The 22,640-nt window shown below is 52.2% G+C and overlaps 1 protein-coding gene across 5 annotated transcripts in view; it reads right to left on the reverse strand.

Moving 5' to 3' along the window:
• Positions 1–22,640, reverse strand: part of Syne2 (spectrin repeat containing, nuclear envelope 2) — a 279,867-nt gene that overhangs the window by 5,995 nt on the left and 251,232 nt on the right. For 4 of the 5 annotated variants that reach the window (XM_013521919.1, XM_005399142.2, XM_005399141.2 and 1 more), the window contains 11 exons: positions 19,818–19,980; positions 10,802–10,989; positions 9,994–10,144; positions 9,584–9,766; positions 8,256–8,393; positions 6,916–7,110; positions 5,093–5,375; positions 4,347–4,415; positions 3,356–3,492; positions 1,384–1,501; positions 109–311 (listed from right to left, as the gene is read on the reverse strand). In XM_013521919.1, the coding sequence (XP_013377373.1) occupies positions 109–311; positions 1,384–1,501; positions 3,356–3,492; positions 4,347–4,415; positions 5,093–5,375; positions 6,916–7,110; positions 8,256–8,393; positions 9,584–9,766; positions 9,994–10,144; positions 10,802–10,989; positions 19,818–19,980 (1,828 nt within the window). The remainder of the gene's footprint in view (positions 1–108; positions 312–1,383; positions 1,502–3,355; positions 3,493–4,346; positions 4,416–5,092; positions 5,376–6,915; positions 7,111–8,255; positions 8,394–9,583; positions 9,767–9,993; positions 10,145–10,801; positions 10,990–19,817; positions 19,981–22,640) is intronic. The other variant, XM_005399143.2, reaches the window with a different exon arrangement.

The following is a 22,640-nucleotide window of genomic DNA, read 5'->3' on the forward strand; positions in this document are numbered from 1 at the left end:
TGACCACACCGCCTGCGAGCTGCCGCCGACACTGGGAACACGCTCGTACGTGCACCCCATGCACGCAGCCACGCACGCTCTGACCCGCCCCCGGCACCTCCCACTCACCTGCAGTCTCTTCACTCCGCGTTCCAGGTCCTGGATGTCAGAGGGAGGCTCTGCCATCTTCAGCGTCTCCAGCTCTGCTTCCGTCTTCCCTAGCCACGCAGTGATGTCGCTGATCACCGAGTTCAGCTGCTGCACGTTCTGTTTGATTCTGAGCTTACTGTGGAGCTCTTGTGCTTGGATCAGCTCCCACGTGTCAAAGGCACCTGGAGTCAAAAGAGACCGATTAAAGACGTCCTAATGGAAAAAGATTTCTCTCCGCAGCTACTGGTGCTCGGGGTCAATGTGTAGGGCGCGCTCCCGGCAGGAGGAGCGGAGCTTGGGAGTTCTTTCTGGCGTGGTCTCCCCGCTCTCCCCGGCTCCACTCCCAAAGGCTGGGAGTGGGCGGGGATGCAGCGGAGGGAGCCACCAACGTGGGTCGGGGCTCAGGCTCAGAAATCACTCACGCTGTGATTAGGGCCATTTCTCCTTTGGTCCATGAATGATCAGGACAGTGCTATCGGCTTCACTTTAGATTTAGCTGGGCAGTAACTGTGAGGATTATTGGACTGGTCTAACGAGGAGGCACCCGAGACAATGCTTTGATAGGGGCTTCGTGTCTGACTTTTTACGTACACGACGTGAAGTCATTAAAAACATGCGCTTCATCATGAGTGAGATTCCTTTTGTCAGTGTTTTCTTTTTTTTTTTTTTTTTTCATTTTTTTCTCCGGTACCGGGAACCGAACTCACGACCTTGCGCTTGCCAGGCAGGCGCTTTTGCCGCTGAGCTAAATCCCCAGCCCCCATTTTGTCAGTTTTTTCTCCGGTACCGGGAACCGAACTCACGACCTTGCGCTTGCCAGGCAGGCGCTTTTGCCGCTGAGCTAAATCCCCAGCCCCCCTTTTGTCAGTGTTGAAAGAATAGTTTCCAACTTTAAAGGAATAACCCCGGGATTTGTTTGTGCGTCAGTCAGCTGACCTGAAAGTAACACCAGCTGCCGTGGGCAGTGAGGGCGAACCTCCCAAGACGGCGCCCAAACCCACATACTTATGGCAGAGTGCCGACACCGCAGTTAAACCTGAGCACTGAAGGGTTAGTTTAGAAAACAAAACAGAACAAAAACATGCACGCCGTGGTCTGCCTCCCGTGCTGCGGGGAGAGTTTAACAGCCTTGGCGAGGGATGTGCTGTAGTTGGTAGATTCCTACGTGATGTTGAGCCATGACCTAAAGCACATGCTGGACGCGGCTCAGGCCCCGCACGCCGCCGTTCCCAAGGACTGCCCGCCCGGCAGCACCTGACTGCTGTCCGGTCAAGGCGGCCAGCTGCTGCTCCTCCTGCTGGGGGCTGCCGTTCAACACCCTCGCGCCGCCTTTGCCACCATCAGCGGTTCCTGGATGTAACAGCAGTTTCACCTAGAACGAGCCAGTTTTTAAGTTATCACCTGTAAAACTTAAAGGTTATCTGAAGAAAAACTCAGTTCGCATGAACAGGCCAAAAATGAGGATCTGGGGCACGTTCCTTCGAGCACAAGTCAGACAAAGCCTCAGCAGCAGCTCGGCGAAGCAGACAGGATGCCTGGCCATGACGGGAGTAAGATGGGCGCTTTGAATCTGCAGGTTACCTGATAGTTCCCAAACCATACGAAAAATGCCAAGGCAGTTCCTGAGCGTGGCTGCTGTTAACGGCTACTGCGTTAGCGCTGTTGCGTTCTCACGCAGCTTCAGTCGTCCCTCCCCGCCCTCCTGAGGGCCGGGCATTCCATCCGCGGGAATCAGATGCACGGGGCCAAGCTGCACCCCAGGGTCGTTTGCTACCGAGTGTTTATCCTTCAGTGCCCCTCTGGCTCTTCTGTTATCACAGAGCTGACTGGGCTATTATCTCACAGCTTTCCAAAAATAAAAGTATTTCTTTTAGAAAAGCTATGCTTTGCTTGGATTGTGTCCATGTGGCCTATTTGTGTGGAGTGGACAAAATAAGAAATCCTTCAGGTTAAAAAAAAAAAAAGAAGAAATCCTTCAGGTTGGTGGGGACATGCCTGGCCTCAGACATAATAAAAGGGCCGAGCTTTGAAAGTGGCCTGGGGAGGGACACAAGTATAATATCTGAAAGAAGCCACGGGCTGGGGTGGGGTCAGCAAGGGTCAGATGCCGGGGTCTCTCCTCCAGTTGAATTGTGCACCACAGAGGGGCAGATGAAGTGATAACTGCTTGCTAAGCAGAAAGAAGAGCTTCTGAACCGGGCATGGCCAACCCACTATGGAAGGCCTAGGCTTTGCCAGTAAAAATGCAGCACTGTCTCCGGTTATGCAGCAAGAATCAGTCACTTCCGGATAGAGATAGACTTCTAGCTATATAGTCACTTCTAGATACAGACGGTACCCGGACTACCTTTACTGATGAAAGGTGGCACTACAATGCAAGCAGGTGTTTTAAACCCAGCTCTCTCATCATGAATTCTCGCGAGAGTCATCTCTGGCCCACATTAAACCCGAGGCCGCCCCCAGTAGCTGCCGGCCAGGCCTCATGTGCCAGTAATAAGAACCAAAAGTCGCGTAATTAAGAAGGAGCAGGGCTGTGATCAGCAACAACCGCCATGGTAACAGCAGTCAGAGCGACGGGGGGCCGCTTACTGAGGCCTTCGCCTACCTTTATACATAAGCGCTACCTCCACCTGCGCAAGGCAGCTGTGCCCTCCGGTGAGGAAGGCAGCGTTCAGGCCCCACGGTGATGAGCGCTAGGGCCGGCCCTCAAACCCGCACCCATCACAGCACGGCATGAGACCTGAATCACGAAGCCCTGACCTTCTGACTAGCACGTGCGGCCACGCAGGAAATGTAACAAAACTTGGGGAGCTCAGGCGCAGTCTGGGAGAGGCCGGCCTTCCACTTCCAAACCGCTCATTGGACAAGTGACTCAACAGGAACGATCACCGTTCCGTCACGCCGACGCACACGAGGATGGTTTTGAGTCGGAAACATCTGTATCCCGGCCAGTCCGCCAGGGCTCTAATGAAGTACTGACAGCTCAGAAGGGGGCTTCTTGGCTTCTTTCTCGGTGGTGGTGGGACTAGAACCCAGGGCCTTGTGCAGGCTAGCGAGTGCTCCAGCCCTGACCTAACACCCTTGGCCGCTCAGCACAGAGCCTGTCACCACGGAAAAACCCACTCGGAACGTGCTGGAGAGTAGGCACCCGCAGGTGGCACCAAGCTCTGTCTGTTACAAATTTACCCCTTCCACTTGGGTTATGTTCCCGGGCGTCCCGACTTACATAGGGCGCTTTGTACGGGGTGCTGGAATCCGAGGGGACGGGCGGGTCGCTCCGGTCCTCCATTTGTTTGTAGCGATGCTTGGCGTGGGAAGGGCTGTCGGGGACGTGCCACGAGTGGCCTTCGGACATGGACTTGCCTGAAACAAAAGGAGCACGTGACGGTCTCTTCTGCAAGCGAAGGGCTTGTGTTTAGTGACACGAGGAAGCTCATGGGTCACATGGCACCGGGCTCTAGTCCCTCGGCTCTCCTTGCAAAGCATGCACGTTTGCAAAGTGTCAGTACGTCTCGGGGGGATGAGATGAGGCATGCAGCTGAGCGACATCGCGCCGTCACTAGATGGGGTCACGGCGGACACAGACACGTGATTTGCTGCGGGATGAGAGGCACTGGGATGGAGCCGGTGTCTTCAGTGGTGGGGACACTGGGCGGCAAGGCCCGGTTTGGGGACCAAGAGGACAGAAAGCCTCTGTGGGGCGAAGGAGGGAGTGACCGGTGAAGACGGACTTGGGAGCGAGGGGCTGCTCGGGGCTCGCCCCAGCCCTGCAGGCGTGTGCGGGTGGGGCGTTTAAAGATCACAACTGCAAATCACGGAAAGGAGGCGTCTTCTCCTGGTGGCCTCACCCCTGCCGCCTGCCCCTACCCGTCCCCGTCCCCAGAAGTCGCCAGAAGCAAGGAGACAGTTCCAGACCAAGCCACCACGAGGAAAGCTTGGCCCCGCGCCGAGAGCCTTCAGCTAGAGGACACCGTGAAACATTCCCCCTCCAGGGGCCTGCGGGGCGGGGAGGGCCGCACGGAGACCCCTCCAAAGCGGCGTTTCTGTAAGAGCACGCAGGGCGAGTGAGAAGGGCGGTGTAAATACACCATGCCACGAGGACCGGGCGCATGGTGTCCACGGCAGGGACAGGTCAGACATGACATGGAGCGAGGTGTGGGATGCGTGTGCACCACGGAGGCTGCCACGTTGAGACACATGCACGGGCAGGGGCCTACCAGAAGACGCTTGCAAAGTTTTTGTGGTCATTTTAAGATATGCCTCAGGATTTTCAGGGATTTCTACATCTGAAAGAGAATAATGTCATTTTCCTCACTGGAGGCGCCTACAGGATCACGCCCAAGCTAACACAGTCACGGGAACACTGCCAGCTGGAGGGGGAAACTACGCTGTCTTTTCATTAAAGTTTTTTTTTAAATCGGAAGGATTTTTTTTTTTAGTCCTGCCAACTCCTGGCCATCTGCCGCAGAGGTGGGCAAAGGGGACAGACAGGAAAATAATGGACATTGCTCTCCTGATCTGGGAGGGGGACTGATGAGTCCTGCAAAGAGCCTGAGCCGAAGAAGCCGGGCACGGTGGTGCACGCCTGTAATGCCAGCACTCGGGAGGCTGAGGCAGGAAGATCGTTTCAAGTTCGAGACCGGCCTGGGCTCCAAAGTGAGCTCAAGGCCAGCCTGAACTACACAGTGAGACCATCTCCAAAAAAAAAAAGAGAGACCAATAAAACCCAGCCCGAGCCGAAAGTGAATAGCCTTAAATGTCTGAATATGAATTTTTTCTTTCTCATTCCACCTGTAATAGGAGCGAGCCAATTCTCAGGTAGGATAAGGGGTGGGCAGGACAGAACCCAGGAAGCCACACAAGTCCAGGTCAGCCAAGCTGGACTCCTAGTCCTTGAGAGCTGGCTGCGCCGCTAAGGCGCTGGGAACACCACACAGGTCAGGGCCGTGGGCCGGGCTGTTACCTGACACTGCGCTGTAGTACGGGCCCTCCTCATCTTCTTCGTGAGAGGACGAGCCGCCCACGTCACCTGTGTGATCCCACTCCAGCGGGATGGAGTCCACGCTGACGGGGGTCTCGCAGCCAGAGCGCTCGTGGCCCAGGGTCGGTGGCACAAGATGACAGAGGGACTGCGGGGTCGTGGGCTCCTCGCCCTCTCCCCTTTTCCGCCAGGCGTCGGTCTGGATCTCTCTGGGGTCTTCCATGTCTGCTTCATTCTCAGACGCCTCCTTTTCCTCTTCCAAGCCCTGTGTGGGAGTACCTGGTTTTCAGAATCAACCAATTCAAAGGGAACCACAGTTCCAATGAGTACTACAAGGTTTCCTGTCTAGCAATTTCCAAAAACAGCCACCTCCGTGTAAAGCATCTTTAAAAAGAATCAAGGGCCGGGGATTTCACTCAGCAGCACAAGCGCCTGCTTGGCAAGCATAAGGTCCTGAGTTTGATTCCCGGTACCCCCCAAAAAAGAAATTATAGAAATTGTAATCCCAGCACTCGGGAGGCTGAGGAAGGAGGACCGCTGTGAGTTCGAGACCAGCCTGGACTACAAAGTGAGCTCAAGGCCAGCCTGAATTGCATAGAGAGACTCTGTCTCAAAAAGACAAAAAAAAAAAGAAATCAGATTCCCAGGCCCTATTTATGGTTATTCGAGTTTAGGGAATCCAGAATGCAGTGTAGATTCCGAGTTCTACAAACATTTGAGCTTTTTTTCTTAGCAAAAAAAGCTGAACTTTGGTCATCTAAGTAACAATAACCTTCTTTAGAAGCTAAGGAAATGGAGGCCGGAAGTTTCGTTAAAGGCACTAGCAAGTTCCTCCAAGAATCAGAAACAAAACCAAAACAAAACGAGAACCACCACAACAAAACAAATCAAAACAAACCCAAATCACTACCCAGAAAGAAAACAGAAACAAAGGCGACACTGGTGTTCTGGGTAAGAGTCACAACCTCAGGTACCACGGGTGCTTGGCTTGTTCTTTATCCTGCAGTCTCACTGTGCAGCGTCTGGGTTCTGCTCATAGCGCAATGCCTCTGTCTAATAAGAATGATCATGAACCACTACACTGAAAAGTGAGGAATTCTTGGGGAACTTTTAAGGCTCCGTCTGATGAGAAAATAGCTACATTTGAGGCTGGCTGCTTGGAGACACAAAAAAAGAACCGCCGGTCACGATGGCCGGTCAGTAGTCACCATGAAAGCTTCTTGGACACAAAGGCGGTGAGGTTGGGCGGATGACGACCTGAACCCGTCTCAGCGTCCCCGTGGCCTTTTGTCAAAGGGAACATCCCGGCTGCCTTTGAAGGCTGGTACAGCAGCTCAGAGGTGAGAATAAAGCCTCAAAAAGGCACAAGTAAGAAAAGCTTCCGGACTAAACCAGAAAAAGGCGAACACCTTGCCAAGTTACTACCATATGCAATCAAAACCCGAACAGTTCTGAGGGAACGGAAGCGCGTTCCAAAAGCCCAGTGCCGAGGAACGCAGAGCGACAGGAGCAGGAACTCTGAGAAATGCCAGCCTTTCCACTGTGAAGTGGGAACTGTTTAAGTAGCTGTACTTGTACATTAACCAAAGTGGAAATAAAATTTTTGGATGTAGCCCTCTTGAGGTTTTTTTTTTTTGGTACCAGGAATCGAACTCAGGACCTTGCGCTCGCCAGGTGGGTGTTTGTGCCGCTGAGCTACATCCTTGGCCCTGTAGCCCTTTTTAAAACCAGTGTTAACCACTGCGGGATAAGCGGCCTGGCTGCACACACCGAGCAGGCCGAGCCCAGCGGCGGGCGGCCCTTACCGGAGCGCGGGCCGTGAGGCGCCGGTGGAAGCGGGAGACCCTGCCGAACACCTCCTGGCAGTAGCGGTGTAGCTCCTCCAACTCGTCTTCGATCAGCGCTGCGTCCAGAGGCTCGCTCTTCTGAATCAGCTGCTCCCCAAACACGATGAGCTGGTCAATCTTGTTGGTGTTTAATGTGATTTCCTGCTGGAAGCCCTGTGTGGAAGATGAGAGAGGATTTAAAGAAAAAAAGAAAATCTCCCCGAGTGTCCAGGCCATAGTAAAAAGCACCCAGTGTCATTAGAGTATTGCTCCTTTTCTCATTTTTGGTTTGTACCGAAAAGTACTCCAACTCCATCAATTTTTAACTAAGTAATGATGGTTTAATATCTTTTTTTTTTGTCTTTTTTTTCTTTTTGAGACAGGGTCTCGCTATGTAGTTCAGGCTGGCCTTGAACTCACTTTGGAATCCAGGCTGGTCTCGAACTTGCAAGGATCCTCCTGCCTCGGCCTCCCGGGTGCTGGGATTACAGGCGTGGAACACCACACCCCGCAAGGTTTAATAATTTAAAACGCTTGTTAGGTCTGTCTTTTTCTCCTCTGGGCACTGATTTTTCTCAGTTTAAAAAATTCTAGAAGTCTGACACAGATTGACGATTACGGTTATGGGGTGTGGGGGACACTCGGTGGGAATGCAGCGGTTCCCTAATAAGCCCCCTGGGGCGCACACTTCCGCCACACAGTGGTAATGTTCCTCAGTGCCCTTACGTTAGGGAAGGCACTTCTTCTCTAAACCTCCTCCGAAGAGGAGAGAAGACCGTGAGCTGTAACAGCATTAAGTGTCACAGCGGGAGCGCAGGAGAGGTCTGTCCGGCCCACAGGCCGTGTTTTCCTCTCGCTCTACCAGCCCCTGCTTTCAGACGCAAGCGCTGGACAAACCGTCTGGCAGGAAATTCCATTCAAACCTTCAGGCGAATTCTCCCCTGGACTATAAATGACCATGAGGGCTGGGCCTGGTGGTGCGTGCCTGTAATCCCAGCACTCAGGAGGCTGAGGCAGGAGGATCGTTGGGAGTTCGAGACCAGCCTGGGCTACAAAGTGAGCTCAAGGCCAGCCTGCACTGCACAGCGAGACCTTGTCTCAAAAAAGACAAAAAAACCCACAAAAAAACAAAACACACCAAATGACCATGAGAAAAGGGCTCTGTTCCCAGGACACCTTCACTGGAGGGACTTGGGTAACCAGCATGGTGGCTGGGAGACCCGTGGGATCGGCTCCCTGAGAAGCAGGTGGGCCTGGGCCTGGGCCGCTGTCCCCTGCAGGGCTGCTGTCTGGGGAGGAGCCGAGGACACGGCCCTTACGTTCAGCTGGCGCATCTTGTCTTCGGCGTCGCTCTCCGAGAAGTGCTCCACGTTGGTGAGCTGCAGGTCCATCTCCGTGAGCCACACTAGGATGCTCTCCCTGCTGCCCTCAAACTCTTCCCTCTGGTTGGTGAAATGCTGCGGAGGAAAGAAAATCGTGTCTGTCCTGACCACCGCGGGACCAGGGCTCAGGCAGGCAGCAAGGTCACCTCTGGCCCGGAGGACGAGGTGCCTGAGCCTCACAGAGCAACCTGCTGCTGGGGAGGCCGCCAGACAAGTCAGCCAACCGCTCTGAGCCGCGGCTTCCACCTGAGCAAAGTCTCCGGTAGAGGAGGCCTCTCAGGTTAACCTCGCCAACGGGCAAGTAAGACCCTCACACATGTGGCCTTCGGGGCCAAATGGAGCTTGGAGTAGTAGTCAGATCAGCAGGAGACAGAAAGTAATGCACGGGAACCGGCTAGATCACTGGAGAAGCCAGCCAGCCTCCTGAGGGTTACACAAAAAGCCAGGATTCTCATCTCCCTAGAACAGTCTCAAAGCGTCCCATCCTGAGCACAGAGGCGGTGACTAAAATTCCGTCCTGCGGCGCCTGCCTGCGCAGGCTCTTTCAGGCTGGGCCTGGACGCACACAGGTCTGTGCAGCGTGTCTTGGGAACTGCACGAACCTAAGCGGATGCAGTCCACCTCCACACCCAAAGACTCGGCCAACCCTGAACTGAAAGTATTTGGAAATAAAAGCTGCACTGAACATGGAGAGATATTCTTGTCATTACTCATTATTACCTGAACTGTAAGGCGTAACAGCAGTATGTGATCTCGGGGGGAGTTAACATGTGTAAGGGAGGACGTACTGAGGACAGGCTGCACGCAGATACGGTAGCAGTAGCACCTTACACGAAGGGCTTCAGCAGCCCCAGTGTGTGTGTGGGAGATGCGGCTTCCATGGGGCCTGGAGCAATCCCCGCGGTACTCACAGAGCAAGCCCGACCCAACATCTGAGCTGGGCGCGCTCCAGAGCTCAGAGGGCGATTGCTGCGTCCCCTGCCCAGTGCAAAGAGGCGCACACGCTGATGGGCTCCCGCACGGTCCTGGGGCAGGGCCCTCAGGGCACACCGAGCGCAGCGCCCCGGCGCGCACCATCGGTTACAGATGTGGACAGGTGTGTGTGGTGACACAGATCACACACACGCCTCCGCCCAGGAAGCCCCGCGGCACTGTGGGCGCCTCTGCGCTGGAAGAACACGAACAGAGCTTTGGCCTTGGGTGCCTCTGTGTGTCCCGCGTCCCTGCTCTCGAGTCTACCGGGGCCCCGCGCCGAGGGAGGTTACCCGGAGCCTCCGCAGCACCGCCGTGGCCCGTCTCTGGAGGGTGTCCCAGCGCTGGTTGCCCTCGTGCACCATCTGCTTGAGCTTGCTGGCTGCGTCCGTGCGGTTCTCGCGCGCCAGGCGCCGGTACTGCTTGTTGATGAGCTCCAGCTGGGTGAGGCGCTCGTGGATCTGCCTCTGGAAGGCCTGCAGCGCGCGGGCGTCAGGGCGAGGGGGCCGAGGGACCCCGCCCGCCCGCCCCCGAAGGCCTGCTCGGGGCTGCCTCCCTGCTCTTCAATGCTTGCTAAAGCACAGGCCCCAGGCGCTCAGGGAGCACTTGGCGCTGCCAGTAGGTCTAACAAAGCTGCCCGGGCGGCTGGGGGCCGGCTGGGGGCCGTGGGGTCACTAGCGGGGCAGGCGGGGAGGGTGTGTACCTCAAACCTCTTCAGCTCTTCCTTGGCGCTCGTGTACAGCACCTCTGAGGAGCTGGGGCAGGCTGCTGTCCTCTCGGCAGACTTGAGCCAGTCTTCGAAGCGGGAATAATCATCGAGAAACTTCTGCCACAGGCGCCATGTCTCCTCGATTCTGACGGGAGGAGAGCGGCTTAGCACGGCCACCTGCTTCCACCCCACGCTTTCGGACTTCTCCCCGGGCCTTGACCGGCCGTTCCTAACTGCCGTATTCTAACTCCCTCCGGGACGTAACTAAGGGCATTACCGCTGGGGCTGCTCATGCTCCTTTTGGGAAGGCTGAGCACCTTGGAGATTCTGCTTCACAGAACTTAAAGATAGCAGACAAAAGCTGGGCATGGGGGTGCCTATAATCACAGCACTCTGGGAGGCTGAGGCAGGAAGACTGCAGATGCAAGCCCAGCCTAGGCAACTTAGCAAGACCCTGGGTTCAATCCCTAGCAACAAAAACACCCACAAAATGCAAAACAGGAGACAGAGGGGTGGTAGCTCAGTGGTCGCGGCTTGCCTAGCATGTGTGAGGCCACGGGTTCCATTTGTAGGACTGGAGAAAAATAAAATCCTGGAGAAAGGCTGCCTACGCTGCTTCACTGCTGGGTCCGCACAAGTAGAGTGAGCAGTTGTGGGGAGCTGAGGAAAGATATTACCCGCCACACTCTGCTTCAGTAACTCTTAATAAGCACCACGCACCCTACGGGGCCGCCCTCGAACGAACATGAGTTGCTCTAACTGACGCCCAGGGCACACAGCCTCCGGCCAGCCGGGTCCTTACTTCATGCGCCGCTCCATGGACATGGCACAGATGTTCCTCCAGCGCCTGTCCAGGCTTCGGGTGGTCTGCTGGATCGAGTCACACTCAGTCTCGCTGGCACAGGCGTCCGAGTCGTGCAGCAGGACATCACAGATGCTGAACACAGACTCCACCCCCGCGCTGTGCTGCTCGATGTCCCGCTGCAGATCCTGCGTGGCAGAGAGTGGGAGAGCCCTTGAGACGGCGGTGGAGGGAGGGCTGCTCAAGGGCCCGCTCAGCGCTGCCTCCCTGCCCCTCCTCCAGCACAGGGACACAGCGCGGGGCGCCCTGGCAGCGTGGGGCAGCAGTACAGACCGGGCAGTCATCTGCACAGAAGGGGGAGGTGCCCACCACGCGCTGAGGGGTGGCACTGCTGACCGAGAGGCCGCCGCCCCACACTCGGGGTATGCGTGGGGTCTGACCCAACCCCCACACCAGCAGCCTCTGACTGAGGCCCTGTGTGGGGGCGTCTCACTACAGAAAACTAAGTCTCTCCAGCAGGGTCTGAGACTTCAGCGACAGAAACTCTTGGCCTTTTATAGGCCACAGGGCTCTCCAATCTAAGAAGACCTTCGTGCTGCCTCTCCAGGTCGCTCCCTGCGCCAGCAGCTGCACACGTGTGCCCTGCGGGGCTCCCCAAGCCATGGGGTCCTGCCGCGGCCGTGGCTGTGGAGCAGGGTCTCGGAGAGCTCTCACGATGCGGATGCAGTTCCCCACTTTGGGAGAAAGAACACAGTACTTAGGAAGAGATGACGCGTGCCCACAGGCAAAAGAGGAAAACATTAAGGATAAGCACAGCTTCTTCAGTCCTCACGGGAGAACAGTCCTTCCACTACAGCACGGGTGGGCTGAGGTCGGGGCAGGGATGAGCCTGTTCTGCCTTTCTGGATAGGTCAGGCTTCCTCTGATACCCAGATTCTGTGATAAGTCAGAGGAGACCACACCATTGATCCTAGTAGGGAAACTACGCTGTGGAGTGACAGAGTTAAATTCTATTGTAACTGATAACACGCCTACTTCTAAAAATTTACAATGCTTTAAGTAAGCCACTACTAACTACACTAAAACCCCGCGTCAGTGTACAAAAGATTATTTTATAAACAGTGGCTGCCGCCATCCACAGAGTGGCAGCTAAGGGCCCTCCCAGGTCACCTCAATGTTGAACTACTTGGACACAGCTGCTGAGCGACTTCATAGGCCTAATGTTTTCTTAGACTTCTGATAACTGCACGACGCGGGTCAGTCTGTGGGACGGATGTGAAGCAGCAGGTGCTGACCTCTGTCCCGGCTAAACCCTCACTCCGGCAGTTCCTCGCCGAGACCCTGACGAGTGCGATCACGTTAGACTCAGAAGCACTGTGTCTTTCACTTGGCCACGCTCTGTCCTGGGACAAGAGACGGGCAGGGAGGTCTCCTCAAACTCTGCTGCTCAGGGAAGATGCTGGAAATGCTACAAGGTGTGGGGCTTCCTCAGTGTGTTAAGACTTTTGTCTGGGTCTTTTTTTGGGGGGGGACAGGGTCTTACTATGCAGTCCAGGCTGGTCTTGAACTCACTTTGTAGGCCACGCTGGCTTGGAACTCACAACAATCCTCCTGCCTCAGCCTCCCGAGTGCTGGGATTACAGGCATGTGCCACCATGCCCGGCTAAGATTATTACATTTACTCCTGTTTGAAGAATTTTTACTCGTTTACAGAGTTGTCACAGGCTTTTCTGAAATTTAAGGGTATTGATACTGCCCCTTTTAACTACTGAAGTGGTAAATCAGGAGTCCTAAGTGGTGATAAATGAGTAATACAATTTTAATTGGAAAATGCCCAGGACCTCACCTGGCTTCTGCTGGGTAGGATCTGGCTAAAAAGCCACAGAGAAATTCTCATCTATGGATAAACATGGATGCCATGGATTTTACTAGATTCTTTGTGGTTATCTTACATGAATTATCCAGCTTATACTGAATAAAATGGCTAAAGGAAATTGAATGATCTACAAGGTAAATGATAGTAGGAACTGATCTCTAAAATAATTTATGAAAGACCATCCACATTTTGGTTTTAAAAAAGCAAAAGCCTAAATCTTTTCAACAATGACAGAAACCTCTGCGGAAAAAAAAAAAAACAGAACAAAGAAAACCCAAAACGCAAAAAGCCTTGATAAACACTGCAGAATGGCCTACTTCTGTGGTATGATGAACTAGTTACCTGGTAAAATATGAAAGAAAGAGGGCTATATTTTAAGAATAAAACCATTTATGTGGTAAGCAAGTAACATTTTGCAAACTGAAATAACCCTACCACTAGTACCCACTAAGACACAAATCTGAATGATAATGTCAGAAACTGTCCGAATTGTGAGAAGCAGATTTAAAGAATAACTTACAACGGTGTCAGAGGCGTTTTCCATTGGTTCTGCAAAGGGTTCATTCACACAGTCACGGAGCACGGAGGCTGGGGAAGAGCTGGGGCTGGGTGGGGGCGGGGAGGGATGCAAGAGGAGGTGGGGAAGACCTGCAACTGGAGAAGAGAATCCAGCCAGGAAGAATGAAGATAAAAGAGTCCAGAAGAAAATACCGGGGAAAATCTGAGGGCGGAAAGTTGGTGCTAGCTCCAGGCTGTGTCCATGGGAGGGCCTAGGTGATAAGCAGGACAGGCAGGGTGGCGTCCGGGTGGCCTGGGGCGTCTGCGGGGAGCTGAGATGGCCTGCAGGGCGGGGCTGCTGTAACTGAGAGGGTCCCTAAGCAGTGCCCCACACCACCTAGCACTCAGGAACCAAGACACCGAGAAATGAAGTTGGAGAGAAGTGCCGCAGACTCCGTGGAAGTGGCTCCTGATGTAAGAGTCCGGTGGGCGCCACTTCCTGAGTGTGGAAGGAAGAAGGGTACACACTTGTCTGAAGGAGCTCTGCAGAAGACAGAGAATCAGAAGGGACTCTTACGGGGCCTACGCTTTCCCCACCAGGTTCGAGGGACCGCACGACTCCTATTTCCGTGGTACTGAGCACTGGACCCAAGGCCTCCAGGGTCCTTGAGTACTCCGCCCCCAGCCCAGCAGCACTGCTCTATCTACAGGGCTGAGGGCTTTTGCAGAAGGCAACCCTAGGTGATCCCAAGGACTGAGGTCTTACTCTGGGAAGCAGTCAAGCAAGTTATATCTATAGAGATGGAAACGTAAGTAAGGCTTTAAAAAGTGGCCCAAACGTAATTCTTTTGTGATATTTTTGTTTTCAGTTATTCTGGACGGTCTAGGTTTACTTTAGTAACACAGGGTAACGTAACGCTCGTCAACAAAATACTGAACATTTCTTTAGGACATCGGCCGCAGCAGGATGATTTGAACATCCCCTGAAGGATGTCCAAGTCCTAAACCCAGAACCTGTATGTTAGGTTACATGGCAAAGGAGAATTAAATTTGGTAATCATTTGACTTTGTTTTTTTATTCCGGTACCGGGAATCGAACTCATGACCTTGCACTTGCCAGGCAGGCGCTGTGCCACTGAGCTAAATCCCCAGCCTCCTCCTTTGACTTTAAACAGGAAGAGTCTCCTGGACTATCTGGGTGGGTTCAATAAAATTGTGACGACCCTTATAAGGAGGAGTTAGAGCAAGACGAAGCTGTGGAAGACTGTCTCATAGAGTCTGAAGATGGAGTAAGGGCCCACAAGCCAAGCAATGTAGGGAGCCTCTGAAAGCCAAAAAGGGCAAAGAAATGATTCTCCCCTAGTGTTTCCAGAAGGGATGCTACTCTCTGGACTCATTCATTAGAACTAAGGCAATAGATTCGTGTTGTAAGCTGCTAAATTTGTGGTAATGTGTTACAACAGCAATAAAAAATTAACACATCTCAGTTGCTTTCTTATTGGTGGGACACAATACCCAACAACAACTTAAAGAAGGAAAAAGGTTGATTTTGGTTCGCAGTTTGTAGAGGTTTCAGTCCATAGTTGGCTGGCTCCAAGGCAGGGCAGCATGGCAAAGGAAAAGCAATTCATGGCAGGCAGATAGGAGGCAGAGCAAGGATCAAGGAAGGAGGAGGGACACAGACCCCTCCAGTCTGCGCCCACAGTGCCCCCCCAAACTTTACTTCCCAACATCACAATCAGCTATGCAAAAGCATCAGTGGACTAATTCAGTGATAAGCATCACACAGCCACGGTCCAGTCACCTCCCCAAAGCCCCATCTATGAGCACAGGAGGCTTTGGGGGACATCAAGATATAAATCATAATATCCCACCCCTGGCTCTCAAAAGACTCACGTGCATCCCTTTAGGCAAAATGCACTTAGTCCTTAAGAGCTGTCAAAGCCCTAACAGTTTATTTTTTAATTTTTATTTCTTTTTAGCCCTAGCAGTTTAGCACTGCTTCAAAGTTCAAGCCTGAACTCATCTGAGATTAAAGGCAAACTCTCAGCTTTGAGGTCCTATGAAAGTGCGAGTTAAATACTTCCAACATACAATGACATAGGATAAAAATTCTCATTCCAAAAGGGGATAGAAAAGAATGGGACCAAAGCAAGACCAAAATCCAGCAGGCAAACATTAAATTCCATAGTTCCGTGTCCAGCATCTGAGGTAACCTGTGGAAAGCGGCCAGCTCCAAAGGGCTTGGGTGGCCTTACCCGTGTGGCACTGCTGGTGGTTGTAGCCCTCACTGCCTCTTTTGGGCCAGCTCTGGTCACTTCTAGCTTTCCTGAGATGTTCTGCATTCCTGGCTTTTCTAACATCCTTGGGGGTCTCCACTGCACTGGCTTCACCCTTACAGCTTCATGCACTGCCCTCTCAGGGGCACACTGCCTGGCCTCCTAGGCCTTCTTCTGAAGTCTGGATGAAATCTGGCCCCACAACTCTTCCATCCTGCATGTACCTAAAGCAGTTCCACGGGGATGATGCCAAGGTCCGCTGCCCGCTGGAGCAGTAGCTGAGCCCTTCTGCATCTTGCTGGTGACTGCAGAGGCCTTTGAGTGCCTGGAGGACTGAGGATGGTGAACTGAATTCTGGGGCATCGATCCCCATTCCCTAGGCTGCCACCATTCTGGAGCATGGTACCCTGGGGCGCTCTTCTCAGAGCAAAGCCTTTCACCTGTGCAGTTTTGAGGCTGCAAAGGGTGGAGTCCTGCTGGTGCTTCACATACCCTCAGGTCACTTTTTCTACTGTCCAGTTCCAAACTGCCTGGCTTTGTGATGCTAATCTTTTCAGCACCCAAGTTATCCTCTGCTCCATCTTTGCGCGCTCCAACTTTACAAGAGTTTTCTTTCTGGCCAAACTCAAAACTTTTTAAAAATCATTCTGTTGGGCCATTTGCTTTTGATTCTCAAGGCTGAGCTGGCTAAAGGCCCCCAACAGTCGCTATGCCGACGCATCAACATGAGACTGTCTTGAAATTTCTTCTACAAGATTCATTAGCCTGCTGCCCTTACTCTCAGTCTTCCACAATGTGGATACAAGCAAAATGCAGACAAATTTTCCACCAAAGCAAAACACACATGGTCTGGAGTCCAACTGCCAATGGGGCCCTTATTCCTGACTGAACCCTGTGCAGCCTGGTCTTACCAGCTGCATTTCTATCAGCATTCTGGTCTTCTGAGTTCTGACCAGAATCTCCCATCAAGATCAACTCGCGACATTCTCTGGCTGTATCTCTGGCTGGTATCTCCAAGCCTGTCCCAACTCCTCCCATAGCCAGTTCCAAAAGCTTCTGAACCACACGGCCAGGTATAGTCACAGCGGTGACCTCACTTCTCTGGAACCAAAATCTGTATCACTCAGTGTTCACTAAAAGAACAGACTTAACATAAGAAATGTACATGGATTTTAAAGGTAGGCTTACAGTGGCTGCCTGCTGAGTCATGTGAGGAAGAACACAAAGGACTGTCTGTACATCAGAAATCCGAAGGATCCAGTCAAAAGCCAAAGGCCTGGAGCTCCCTGCAGAGTCCCACGTGAGTTCCTGTCAGGAAGCCAGAGGGTCTGCGCTGCAAGGCGGGGTATGGATGTCCAGAGGTCAAGGTGAAGACCGGAGCTCCTCCGCAGAAGCAGAAGTGAGACTTCCTTCTTCGTTTCCCTTCTTATTCTATCCAGGCTACAAGCCTATTGGTTGGTGCCACCACATCCAGGATTGGTCTTCCCTCTTAAGTTCATCACTCAGAACACCCAGATCTACGCTAAACCAATCAGCTGGGCATTTCTTAGTCAAGAAGTGTTGACAGCTGACACCACAGCAACTGTGACTGCCCTCCTCTCACCAGGCCTCACCCCCAACGTCGCACTCACCATACACCCATCTGTGGACCAGTCTAGGGATGAGTATCACACACTGTGATCCAGCATGCACCTCCCCAAAGCCCCACCTATGCGTGTGTGAGGTTTTGGGGGGACATCAAGATGTAAACTGTGACACCTAACTTCTTTACAGTAATGGTAGTCCTGAATACTAACTCCTTAACTTGTTTGGTAACCAAAAGGTATAAGAATTGTACTATGAAACAAATTAGTATGTGCATTAAAGTATTTTTGAAACAGCTAATTTCTTTTAATTCATTGAAAAGTAAGTTTTATGCCAATATCTGTTTGTTTCTTCTTTGTAAGAATCTTTTCTGGCAATGTTTTGTACTCTGAGTAAGTAGTTTGAAGATACAGATACATGGTGTATGAACTATTGTTATTCTCTTATTTTATGGAATTTTATTTTTTCATCAAAAAAGAATCCTATTATGGTGATCTGAATGATGTCTGATCCAAATATGTGATGACTGTTTAAGTTGTTAAAACGTACTGCAGTAAAACGCACTGCCATTAATCCCAACAACACCCCCTCACTTTGAACACTTGTCTCATTGTTCTTGCCACTTTCTGAAGCAGGTCTGGAAGTGCTCTTTCACCAGTGTCTTTACAAGGTGTGATTTAAAAAAAAATGGTGCACGTGGCTGTCAAGTGCCATCCAATGGAAAGGCAAGCTCACAAAAATACTACGTGTGTGCTCACCCAGGCTGTTCATCAGACCTGGTACTCCTGGCTCTTCCCTGAAGTCAAAATGACCATGAAGGGAAAACATTTTGGACCAGTTCAGGACATCATGGCAGCCACAACAGAGCAACTAAAGACATTCACGAAAGACTTCCAGAACTGCTTCAAAAAGCGACATGAACAACACAGTGTGTTTGAAGTGGAGTATTCTAGGGAGGTTAATGGCAATATGTCTTTCACTGTAAAAAAATTTTAAGAATAATTAAATTGTCACCACATTTTCTGATCACATCTTGTACAAAGAGGACACCTTCAAATCTGCTAGACTGAAATAATGCACCATTTCGATATGGGAGCAAGGAAGGCCGAGAGGTCCCCCACTCTACAGATCCGAGGGGCTGGGGGTCCTTGGTGCAGATACCTGCAGGGCTCCTCCTGGCCGGGCTGTGCCTCGGGCTCTCCTTGCTTCTCTGCTCTGGACCACAGCTGCTTAGAGACGCAGGCTGTCACCCTTTGGGCCAAGAACAGGAAGGGAGGACCGAGCTACTCCTCCACCACACACAAGTGACCTCCTTGTACTCTGGATTTACTGAGAAGGGAGACGCTGTGGACCACCTCGCCCTCAAAACGCAGATGCATTTCACACAGCGGCGAGGGTGAGCCACGCGCAGCCACGTGCAGCAACATGGGATCGTGGCACAGGTCAAATTCTAAAGCGTTGACTAATGACGCTGCAAACTCCCGGACAGCAGCCACTCCCGGGAGACAGGGAGACTGAGGGGCTTGTGGGAGCATGTGCCGCTCCCTTTCCTGCCCTAGGTGCTAAGCACACGGCTGTATTTATAAAATTCACTAATGAACCTTTCCGTGTGCTAATGCTACAAGAAAAACTTTACATTAGAAATTTTAAAAGGCGAGAAAAGAGAAAAAAAAAAAGAAATTAAAAAAGGCGAACAAGAGAATGGCCAAATTACATGCTTTTGGAAATAAGTTCTCTGCAATTTAATGTTTGGTCATATTTCAGATTTATAAAAAGATAACACAGTTTTCAGCCCCTACCAAAGTGAGCCAACTCTGTAAGCGCAAAGGTATCACCAGCTTCTATACCATTTACCCAATAACAAAACTCCCCGCTCCCCACATTCAAAGGTCTGCAAAGCCTGCCTGCCAAGAGACTGTTTAAAGAAATTCACTCTAGCGGATCAAACTTATCAACAAAGCTGGAGCTCCTCTGTGGTTCTGACTCCACGGAGCAGGCATGGAACTCCCCATCACGTCCACTAAGATGTTTCGGTGGGAATATCAGTGTTCTTGTCTCCATAGAGCAAAGACAGACTCTAGATGATCGCTAGATGAAACGGGCACACTTGAACTTTTGAAAGTAAGTGGAAAAACCAGTACTTGAAATTTTTAGCAATAAATCACACTAGCTTGAGAGCGCAGCCTCTGGCTTGAACCCCTAGGGTCATGTGACCCCAAGAATCTGGGACTAAGGCATGTACCACCAGGCCCAACTTAGTACTTGTTTTTCTGACACTCTACCAGACATAAAAAAGTATAATCCCGTGAAAATTCTCCTTGGTTAGAAAAGTTATTTTTCACTCCAATGCCTTTCTGAAACTATGTTAACAAAATACAAGGAAGATCAAAGTTCATAAAAAAGACAAAGTTTAAAAATCTGTTTACCACCACGATTAGGATCTGCATCTTAAACATTTCTCAGCCTGTCACGCCAAGAGCTACGTAAATGTTGCCTCACACCTGTAATCCCAGCACTCTGGAAGGCTGAGGTGGGAGAACTGCAAATTCAAATCCAGCCTGGACAATTTAGAGAGACCCTGTCTCAAAATAACAAAGGGGTGGAGATATAGCTCAGTGCAAAGGCTCTGGGTTCAAAACAAACAGCAACAACAAGCAGACAGGTAATACCGATGTTATAAAATGTGAACACGCTGACACACAGCAGATGCGGGGCAGGCTTGTGTCAGTGGAACCCCTGACACCTCTCCTCTCCCAGAGCTCACCTGCGCCCGTCCTACCTGCTGTTCGGCGAGCCTCTTCTGGATCTCCTGATCGTCACAGACTTCATAGACAACCGGCTTAGACAGCTCCGACTCGATTCTTGCCAACCAGGTGCGAAGACTGCTCATGTTCCCGTCTAACTGCTGGATGAAAGCAAACGTCTCCTTCAGCTTCTTCACCCTGAGCACATTTGCAGGGGCAAAAGAGGAGGAAAAGAAAACCCAGCATTTACTGGTGAGAATCATGGGCCGGCCAGGGTAACAGCGGGTAAAAAGGAACCTACATGGCTTCGATTTTATAGTAGGTAACGTAATTCTTATGTTACCAGATTCCAGTCTTCACAGCACAGGCGACGCTTTGCAAAACTGATGTTTCAGGTGATTTTTCAAATGGCCTTAGTCTATCCACGCACACAGGAAGTCCTATGGTTCCCAGCCTGGGATCCCCAGAGGCCCCCGCCCATCTTCCTGGGGGGGCTCTGGAGGAGAGGAGATGGATTCCTCTCTAGTATAATCACACCTGGCTTCTTCTGCACAGTTTCTGTCGTGCGTATCCCTGGGACTGTGGCAGTCAGTATTTTCCTGACGGATTAACACATTCACGGTGGGGCCATAATTTATATGTCTCGCTGCCGGGCCGCTTGGACACCAGTGGTACATGCATGACTGTCCCGCCTGCGATACAAGCCATCCTATGCGACAACCATACAGGTACCACCGGTGGTTCAAGCCAGCGGGAACGTGTTCAAGATGCCACACACCCGGCTCACTTGGTGTTCAGCCCAGGATGTGCCTCACAGGGCCTCTCTCTGAGTGAGGTCAGAACACACGGCAAAACCAGCTACTTCAGATACAGCATGGGGCAACTCTGTCTGTCAGAGAGGAGTGAGGGGCACAGGTAATCTGCACCCAAGCATGGCCCTAACTGCCATTTACCGCCTGAATGTCCTCAGCTCCCACCGGCCCAAGCTGGAGGAGCGGGGTTGAGGGCTCACAAGGTGTCGGGTGCAGCCTGAGCACCATCACCCGCCTGCAAGCCTACGGCCGAGGGAAGCCAGGTTCTCTTCACCGAGCCTGGAATGCAAACGCCTTAACAGCCACCTCCACGCAGTCCTAAAGCAGAGGGGCCAGGGTTTGCCTCGGCCATCTGGAGAGCCCTGAACTCGTAGGAATGCCCTCCAGGCCACCAGGATCTCTGACTTCACTTCCTGCGGCCCTCCTTGCCCTCCTGCCTATAACCTTTGGTTTGGTAGCCGAAGCCCATCTGGGCTGCAAGGCAAGTCTCACCAAGGCCCGAAACTCTTCACCAGCCCTTGCCCCACCCTGACAAACCAGTTTAGTCCCGTGATCTCTCCAGCACCTCAAGGGTCAGTGGCTTTTAGGGCTCTAATGCTTCACTCTGCACAGGCGCTGTGCTTTCATTCTGGAACTTCACCCCAGCCCCTCTCCTCACACTCTTGCAGCACCTGGGCCTCTGCAGGGACCCTCTGTGACACTTAACACTCTGCACCTGGCCCTCCCCACCACTGGCTTAAAATTTAGACAATGCATTTCCTGCATCCTGTTTTGTGTATCTTACAATCTGACCGAGTGGCTCTCTGGGACGCCTTCCAGCTCCAGCTCTACTACAGGTTTATGATTCAGGGAAATCTTTCTGCCTCAGCTTCCTTATCTCTAGAAGGCCTCTGCGTCTCTCAACATTCAGGGATGTGGAGAGGATAAGGCCAGAGCCCTGGCGGTGAGCAGACCAGGGCCCAAATCCTGCTCTGCCTCTGCGAGCTGGGCGAGCTTGTGACTCCCAGTTCCCTCATTATCTCTAAGATTGATCACCTCATAGGCAGTCAGTTGTGAATCCAGAATAAGAGGATGCATGCAAAGCACGGGCATACACTAAAGGCTCAATGCTTAGCTCTTCTCTGCCACCTGGGTGCTACAATGACGCCTTAGCTGTGCCTCACAAGCATTTGATTTTCAACAGCACCACAAAGTGGGTGGGCCAGAAACAGACCCTGTAGTCTGGAGGTGAGGGGCACGGATCCAGAGGTGAGGTCCCTGGGTTCGAGTCCTGGCCGTGTTTTATCTCACTTGTAAATGGTGTTCACAGGAGTACTGAGAGGACTGTAGAAGATTTAAGGCACGAAGGGCCTCTGGGACAATGCTTGACGTGGGTGAACACCCAGGGACCAGGGGCACAGTCAGTCCAAACCGCACTCCTACTGCAGCAAACGCCTTCAAAGCTGCATGACGATTTATTTTTCAATGAAGAAGAAACAGAATCCCGGGCCAGGTCTGCACACAGCTGTAATCTAGGTTCCCACGGTTTTCAGCCACACTCTCCTCATGCACACATCTTGGCCCTGCCTATGCAGGGAGCTGAAGCCTCCCACACAGCGGTGAAGGCTGCTCTCCCACAAGGCTCCGGCGGCAGAAGAGGCCTGGCCCCGAGGGCTTCCGTCGTGGGGACCAGAGTTCCGCAACTCCTTCAGCTTTCCTGCACCACCGCCTGCGGAAGCCCCACTGCCCTCATCCAGTTCCCCCCGCTCCCACTCCATGAGAAAGCCAGTCTTTTTCTTATTTAACATAAAAGCAGGCTATGAAAATTTTTATCTGAAGGGAGGTAACAAGCCCTGAAAGAGTCTTGGTGTAAAAACACAAAGGGATCTTGACTTGCCAACCCTGGGGCTTAGGCATGCAGGAAGTTGGAATTCCTGGTGTGTGTGTGTGTGTGTGTGTGTGTGTGTGTGTGTGTGTGTGTGTGTGTGTGTGAGAGAGAGAGAGAGAGAGAGAGAGAGAGAGAGAGAGAGAGAGAGAGAGAGAGAAAGGGAGAGAAAGGGAGAGAAA

This window comes from Chinchilla lanigera, unplaced genomic scaffold, assembly GCF_000276665.1.
Source record: "Chinchilla lanigera isolate Chin_1 unplaced genomic scaffold, ChiLan1.0 scaffold00065, whole genome shotgun sequence".
Classification (NCBI taxonomy): domain Eukaryota; kingdom Metazoa; phylum Chordata; class Mammalia; order Rodentia; family Chinchillidae; genus Chinchilla; species Chinchilla lanigera.